The 9,036-nt window shown below is 54.4% G+C and overlaps 1 protein-coding gene across 3 annotated transcripts in view; it reads right to left on the bottom strand.

Annotated features, from left to right (window-relative positions):
- The window catches only part of LOC132383386 (potassium voltage-gated channel subfamily KQT member 4-like), a 414,661-nt gene that overhangs the window by 367,261 nt on the left and 38,364 nt on the right, over positions 1-9,036 (bottom strand). For all 3 annotated transcript variants that reach the window (XM_059954281.1, XM_059954283.1, XM_059954282.1), the window contains exon 2: positions 2,263-2,389. In XM_059954281.1, the coding sequence (XP_059810264.1) occupies positions 2,263-2,389 (127 nt within the window). The remainder of the gene's footprint in view (positions 1-2,262; positions 2,390-9,036) is intronic.

The raw sequence follows: 9,036 nt of genomic DNA, 5'->3' as shown, positions 1-9,036 counted from the left end.
GTTGTCCCACTTTTCAAGAAGGGAGGGAAGGAGAAAACGGAGAACTATCGCCCTGTTAGCCTAACGTCAGTCGTGGGGAAGACGCTTGAGTCCATTATTAAGGACGAAATAGTGGCACATCTAGATGGCAGAAATAGGATTAGGCTGAGCCAGCATGGATTTACCAAGGGCAAATCATGCTTGACTAATCTGTTGGAGTTTTTTGAGGGTGTAACAAGGATGTTAGATGAGGGTAAGCCAGTAGATGTTGTGTACCTAGATTTTCAGAAGACATTCGATAAGGTGCCACATAGGAGATTGGTGAGTAAAATCAGAGCTCATGGCATTGGGGGCAGGGTTTCGACATGGATAGAAAACTGGTTGGCAGATAGAAAGCAAAGGGTAGCAGTGAATGGGTGTTTCTCAGACTGGCTGGAGGTGACTAGTGGGGTACCACAGGGCTCTGTATTGGGACCACAGCTCTTTACGATTTATGTCAATGATTTAGATGAGGGCATTGAAAACTATATCAGCAAGTTTGCTGACGATACTAAACTGGGTGGCAGTGTGACATGCGAAGAGGACGTTAGGAGAATACAGGGAGACTTGGATAGGCTGAGTGAGTGGGCAGATACTTGGCAGATGTCATTCAATGTGAATAAATGTGAAGTTATCCACTTTGGAAGCTGGAACAAGAGGGCAGAGTATTGTCTGAACAGTGTAGAGTTAGGTAAGGGAGAAATGCAAAGAGACCTAGGAGTCCTAGTTCACCAGTCAATGAAGGTGAATGAGCAAGTGCAACAGGCAGTGAAGAGGGCAAATGGAATGTTGGCCTTTGTTACAAGGGGAATTGAATACAAGAGCAAGGATGTTCTTTTGCATTTGTACAGGGTCCTGGTGAGACCACACCTGGAATATTGTGTACAGTTTTGGTCTCCAGGTTTAAGGAAGGACATTCTGGCAATTGAGGAAGTGCGGCGTAGATTCACTAGGTTGATTCCTGGGATGGCAGGGCTGTCTTACGCAGAGAGATTGGAGAGATTGGGCTTGTACACGCTGGAATTGAGGAGATTGAGAGGGGATCTGATTGAAACGTTTAAGATAATTAAAGGATTTGATAGGATTGAGGCAGGAAATATGTTCCAGATGTTGGGAGAGTCCAGTACCAGAGGGCATGGATTGAGAATAAGAGGTCAGTTATTTAAAACAGAGTTGAGGAAGAGCTTCTTCTCCCAGAGAGTTGTGGAGGTGTGGAATGCACTGCCTCGGAAGACGGTGGAGGCCAATTCTCTGGATGCTTTCAAGAAGGAGCTGGATAGATATCTGATGGATAGGGGAATCAAGGGATATGGGGACAAGGCAGGGACTGGGTATTGATAGTGAATGATCAGCCATGATCTCAGAATGGCGGTGCAGACTCGAGGGGCCGAATGGTCTACTTCTGAACCTATTGTCTATTGTCTATTGTCAATGTCCCCCTGGATCCCATCCCATTACTTTCTCAATAAGCCTTGCATGGGGTACCTTATCAAATGCCTTGCTGAAATCCATATACGCTACATCTATTGCTCTTCCTTCATAAATGTGTTAACACATCCTCAAAAAATTCAATCAGGCTCATAAGGCATGACCTGCCCTCGACGAAGCCATGCTGACTATTCCTTATCATATTTTTCCTTTCCAAATGTTCATAAATCAGGATCTTCTCCATCAACTTACCAACCACTGAGTTAAGTCTCACTGGTACATAACTTCCTGGGCTATCTCTATTCCCTTTCTTGAATAAAGGAACAACATCCGCAACCCTCCAATCCTCCGGAACCTCTCCCGTCCCCATTGATGATGCAAAGATCATCGCCAGAGGCTCAGCAGTCTCCTCCCTCACCTCCCACAGTGGTCTAGGATACATCTCATCCGGTCCCAGCGACTTATCCAACTTGATACATCCTCTTTCTTAATATCTACATGCTCAAGCTGTTCAGTCTGCTGCAAGTCACCACTACAATCACCAAGATCCTCTTCCATCATGAATACTGAAGTAAAGTATTCATTAAGTACCTCTGCTATTTCCTCCAGTTCCATACACAGCAATTCATTGCCCAACCCAGTGACGAAGTCGCATCTGCTTAGACACTGGGGTTCTTCCGTCCATTCCCTCTGCTTTCCGGGTGGAACAATTTATTTTACCATAGGCAAACAGAGGAAAGCGTTGCTCTATCTCTTTCCTGTAAGTGACCCCTGTTTGCCCAGATGGGTTTATCGACCACATTTGAATGTCCTTACCGATCACGCAGAAGGGCTTGCGGGCGAACCGGAGTCTCCCCTGTAGTCCGCGGTAGCGGCAGCAGCAGCCGGCTGCCCAGATTCGGATGACATATTCCAACCCAAACACAACGATCATGATGAATTCCTGTGGAACGGGACAAAACAAACTGTCAGCCTCGGGGCAAGGTATGTCTCCACTCCGAGCCTCTGGTGGCTCGGCCAGCACTCCACGAGGCAGCTTCTACAACTCACAATACCTCTACTTCTTCGCTACTGCTTATGCTCCAGGACTACCCGTGACCTGCCCGTGATCTACCTGTGATCTGCCTGTGATCTACCATCGATCTGCTCGTGATCTACCCCGGATCTACCCGTGATCTGCCCCTGATCTGCCAGTGACCTACCTGTGATCTGCCCGTGATCTACCCACGGTATACCCGTGATCTGCCTGTGATCTACCCGTGATCTGCCCGTTATCTACCTGCGACAAACCCGTGATCTGCCCCTGATCTACCCGTGATCTGCCCCTGATCTACCTGCGATCTACCCGTGATCTACCCGCGATCTACTGGTGATCTACCTGCGACCTACCCGTGATCTACCCGCGACCTACTCGTGATCGTCCCCTGATCTACCCGTGATCTACCCCTGATCTGCCAGCGACCTACCCGTGATCTACCCGCGATCTGCCCGTGATCTACCCGTGATCTGCCCCTGATCTACCCATGATCTACCCGTGATCTACTCGTGATCTACCTGCGACCTACCCGTGATCTACCCGCGACCTACTCGTGAACTGCCCATGATCTACCTATGACCTACCCATGATCGACCCGCGACCTACTCGTGATCCACTCGTGATCTGCCTCTGATCTACCGCCACCTACCCGTGATCTGTCCCTGATCTACCGCCACCTACCCGTGATCTGCCCCTGATCTACCGCCACCTACCCGGATCTGCCCCTGATCTACCGCCACCTACCCGTGATCTGCCCCTGATCTACCGTGACTTACCCGTGATCTGCCCCTGATCTACCGTGACTTACCCATGATCTGCCCCTGATCTACCGCGACCTACCCGTGATCTACGTGCGACCTACCCGTGATCTACCTGTGACCTACCCCTGATCTACCCCGACCTACCCGTGATCTACCCGTGATCTACCCGCGATCTACCTGTGATTTGCCCCTGAACTACCCACGACCTACCCGTGATCTGCCCCTGATCTACCGCGACCTACCCGTGATCTACGTGCGACCTACCCGTGATCTACATGTGACCTACCCCTGATCTACCCCCGACCTACCCGTGATCTGCCCTTGATCTACCGGTGATCTGCCCGTGATCTACCGGCGATCTACCCGTGATCTGCCCTTGATCTACCTGCGACCTACCCGTGATCTGCCCCTGATCTGCCAGCGACCTACCTGTGATCTGCCCCTGATCTACCCGCGATCTACCCGTGATCTGCCCCTGATCTACCCGCGACCTACCCATGATCTGCCCCTGATCTACCGCCACCTACCCGTGATCTGTCCCTGATCTACCGCCACCTACCCGGATCTGCCCCTGATCTACCGCCACCTACCCGTGATCTGTCCCTGATCTACCATGACTTACCCGTGATCTGCCCCTGATCTACCGCGACCTACCCGTGATCTACGTGCGACCTACCCGTGATCTACCTGTGACCTACCCCTGATCTACCCCGACCTACCCGTGATCTACCCGTGATCTACCCGCGATCTACCTGTGATTTGCCCCTGAACTACCCACGACCTACCCGTGATCTGCCCCTGATCTACCCACGACCTACCCGTGATCTGCCCCTGATCTTCCTGCAACCTACCCGTGATCTGCCCCTGATCTACCTGCGATCTGCCCGTGATCTACCCGCGATCTGCCCATGATCTACCCGTGATCTCCCCTGATCTACCCATGATCTACCCGTGATCTACCCGCGATCTACTCGTGATCTACCTGCGACCTACTCGTGAACTGCCCATGATCTACCTATGACCTACCCATGATCGACCCGCGACCTACTCGTGATCCACTCATGATCTGCCCACCACCTACCCGTGACCTGCCTCTGATCTACCGCCACCTACCCGTGATCTGCCCCTGATCTACCGCCACCTACCCGTGATCTGCCCCCGATCTACCGCCACCTACCCATGATCTGCCCCTGATCTACCGCCACCTACCCGTGATCTGCCCCTGATCTACCGCCACCTACCCGTGATCTGCCCCTGATCTACCGCCACCTACCCGTGATCTGCCCCTGATCTACCACCACCTACCCATGATCTGCCCCTGATCTACCGCCACCTACCCGTGATCTGCCCCCGATCTACCGCCACCTACCCATGATCTGCCCCTGATCTACCGCCACCTACCCGTGATCTGCCCGATCTACCGTGACTTACCCGTGATCTGCCCCTGATCTACCGTGACTTACCCATGATCTGCCCCTGATCTACCGCGACCTACCCGTGATCTACCTGTGACCTACCCGTGATCCACCCATGACCTACCCCTGATCTACCTGCGACCTATCCGTGATCTACCTGCGATCTGCCCGTGATCTACCTGCGATCTGCCCGTGATCTGCCCCTGATCTACACATGATCTACCCGTGATCTACCCGCGATCTACTCGTGATCTACCTGCGACCTACCCGTGATCTACCCGCGACCTACTCGTGAACTGCCCATGATCTACCTATGACCTACCCATGATCGACCCGCAACCTACTCGTGATCCACTCGTGATCTGCCCACCACCTACCCGTGACCTGCCTCTGATCTACCGCCACCTACCCGTGATCTGTCCCTGATCTACCGCCACCTACCCGTGATCTGCCCCTGATCTACCGCCACCTACCCGTGATCTGCCCCTGATCTACCGCCACCTACCCGTGATCTGCCCCTGATCTACCGTGACTTACCCGTGATCTGCCCCTGATCTACCGTGACTTACCCATGATCTGCCCCTGATCTACCGCCACCTACCCGTGATCTGCCCCTGATCTACCGCCACCTACCCATGATTTGCCCCTGATCTACCCCGACCTACCCGTGATCTGCCCCTGATCTACCGCGACCTACCCGTAATCTACGTGCGACCTACCCGTGATCTACCTGTGACCTACCCCTGATCTACCCCGACCTACCCATGATCTGCCCGTGATCTACCCGCGATCTACCCGTGATTTGCCCCTGATCTACCCACGACCTACCCGTGATCTGCCCCTGATCTACCCGCGACCTACTCGTGATCGCCCCCTGATCTACCCGCGATCTGCCCGTGATCTACCCCGATCTGACAGCGACCTACCCGTGATCTGCCCGTGATCTACCCGCAATCTACCCGTGATCTGCCCGTGATCTACCCGTGATCTGTCTGTGATCTACCAGCAACCTACCCATGATCTGCCCCGATCTACCTGCGATCTGCCCGTGATCTACCCGTGATCTGCCCATGATCTACCCGTGATCTGCCCCTGATCTACTGCCACCTACCCGTGATCTGCCCCTGATCTACCTGCCACCTACCCGTGATCTACCCGTGACCTACCCGTGATCCACCCATGACCTACCCCTGATCTACCTGCGACCTATCCGTGATCTACCTGCGACCTACTCGTGAACTGCCCATGATCTACCAGCGACCTACCCGTGATCGACCCACAACCTACTCGTGATCCACCCATAATCTGCCCGCCACCTACCCATGATCTGCCCCTGATCTACCGCCACCTACCCGTGATCTGCCCGCGATCTACCCGTGATCTACCTGTGACCTACCCGTGATCTGCCCTTGATCTACCTGCGATCTACCTGTGATCTACCCGCGACCTACCCGTGATCTGCCCCTGATCTACCCGCAACCTACCCGTGATCTGCCCCTGATCTACCCGCGACCTACCCCTGATCTACCTGCAACCTACCCATGATCTACCTGCGATCTACCCCTGATCTACCTATGACCTACCCATGATCGACCCGCAACCTACTCGTGATCCACTCGTGATCTGCCCACCACCTACCCGTGACCTGCCTCTGATCTACCGCCACCTACCCGTGATCTGTCCCTGATCTACCGCCACCTACCCGTGATCTGCCCCTGATCTACCGCCACCTACCCGTGATCTGCCCCTGATCTACCGCCACCTACCCGTGATCTGCCCCTGATCTACCGTGACTTACCCGTGATCTGCCCCTGATCTACCGTGACTTACCCATGATCTGCCCCTGATCTACCGCCACCTACCCGTGATCTGCCCCTGATCTACCGCCACCTACCCATGATTTGCCCCTGATCTACCCCGACCTACCCGTGATCTGCCCGTGATCTACCCGCGATCTACCCGTGATTTGCCCCTGATCTACCCACGACCTACCCATGATCTGCCCCTGATCTACCGCGACCTACCCGTAATCTACGTGCGACCTACCCGTGATCTACCTGTGACCTACCCCTGATCTACCCCGACCTACCCATGATCTGCCCGTGATCTACCCGCGATCTACCCGTGATTTGCCCCTGATCTACCCACGACCTACCCGTGATCTGCCCCTGATCTACCCGCGACCTACTCGTGATCGCCCCCTGATCTACCCGCGATCTGCCCGTGATCTACCCCGATCTGACAGCGACCTACCCGTGATCTGCCCGTGATCTACCCGCAATCTACCCGTGATCTGCCCGTGATCTACCCGTGATCTGTCTGTGATCTACCAGCAACCTACCCATGATCTGCCCCGATCTACCTGCGATCTGCCCGTGATCTACCCGTGATCTGCCCATGATCTACCCGTGATCTGCCCCTGATCTACTGCCACCTACCCGTGATCTGCCCCTGATCTACCTGCCACCTACCCGTGATCTACCCGTGACCTACCCGTGATCCACCCATGACCTACCCCTGATCTACCTGCGACCTATCCGTGATCTACCTGCGACCTACTCGTGAACTGCCCATGATCTACCAGCGACCTACCCGTGATCGACCCACAACCTACTCGTGATCCACCCATAATCTGCCCGCCACCTACCCATGATCTGCCCCTGATCTACCGCCACCTACCCGTGATCTGCCCGCGATCTACCCGTGATCTACCTGTGACCTACCCGTGATCTGCCCTTGATCTACCTGCGATCTACCTGTGATCTACCCGCGACCTACCCGTGATCTGCCCCTGATCTACCCGCAACCTACCCGTGATCTGCCCCTGATCTACCCGCGACCTACCCCTGATCTACCTGCAACCTACCCATGATCTACCTGCGATCTACCCCTGATCTACCTGTGACCTACCCGTGATCTACCCGCGACCTACCCGTGATCTACCCATGATCTGCCCGTGATCCACCCGCGACCTACCCCTGATCTACCTGCGACCTACCCGTGAGCTGCCCCTGATCTACCCGCGACCTACCCGTGATCTGCCCCTGATCAACCCGCGACCTACCCGTGAGCTGCCCCTGATCTACCCGCGACCTACCCGTGATCTACCCATGATCTGCCCCTGATCTACCTGCGACCTACCCGTGATCTGCCCGATCTACCCGTGATCTACCTGCGATCTACCCGTGATCTACCCGCGACCTACCCGTGATCTACCCGTGATCTGCCCGTGATCCACCCGCGACCTACCCCTGATCTACCCGCGACCTACCCGTGATCTACCTGCGACCTACCCGTGATCTACCTGCGACCTACCCCTGATCTACCTGCGACCTACCCGTGATCTACCCGTGACCTACCCGTGATCTACCCATGATCTGCCCGTGATCCACCCGCGACCTACCCCTGTTATACCTGCGACCTACCCGTGATCTACCTGCGACCTACTCGTGAACTGCCCGTGATCTACCTGCGACCTACCCATGATCGACCCACGACCTACTCGTGATCCACCCATGATCTGCCCGCCACCTACCTGTGATCTGCCCCTGATCTACCGCCACCTACCCGTGATCTGCCCCTGATCTACCGCGACTTACCCGTGATCTGCCCCTGATCTACCGCCACCTACCCGTGATCTGCCCCGATCTACCGCCACCTACCCGTGATCTGCCCCGATCTACCCGCGACCTACCCGTGATCTGCCCTCGATCTACCCGTGACCTACCCATGATCTGCCCCTGATCTACCGCGACCTACCCGTGACCTGCCCCGATCTACCGTGACCTACCCGTGATCTGTCCCTGATCTACCCATGACCTACCCGTGATCTGCCCGCGACCTACCTGCGACATACTCGTGAACTGCCCATTCCACCACAGCACTAGGCAGCTCACAGGCAGACGTAGAATTTCAAAAAGCCAAAGTAAACTTATTATTAAAGTACGCATAGGTTACCATTTACTACCTTGGGATTGATTTTCTTGCAGACATTTACAGGAAAGTAAGGAGATATAATAGGATTTATGAAATCTATACACATAAACATTGACAAGCAATCGGAAGAAGACAAATTGTGCAAAAAACCTAAATAATGCTGAGAACAAGAGTTGTAGAGTCCTTGGAAGTGAGTCCACAGGTTGTGGAATCAGTTCAGAGTTGAGCTGAGTGAAGCGGTCAGGAGCCTGACGGTAAGAACTGTTCCTGAACCTGGTGGTGTGGTGGGGTGGGGGTATATAGAGGGCTGTGGTCCAGGCGCAGATCAATGGGACTAGGCAGATTAATGGTTTGGCTTGGACGAGATGGGCCGAATGGCACATTTCTGTGCTGTTCTCTGACACTGATAAATTTCTTGAGCTAGTAATGATTAATAAAGTAG

This window comes from Hypanus sabinus, chromosome 30, assembly GCF_030144855.1.
Source record: "Hypanus sabinus isolate sHypSab1 chromosome 30, sHypSab1.hap1, whole genome shotgun sequence".
Classification (NCBI taxonomy): domain Eukaryota; kingdom Metazoa; phylum Chordata; class Chondrichthyes; order Myliobatiformes; family Dasyatidae; genus Hypanus; species Hypanus sabinus.
The sequence above is the reverse complement of the archived record's forward strand: the minus strand, read 5'-3'. Positions and strand labels throughout refer to the sequence as shown.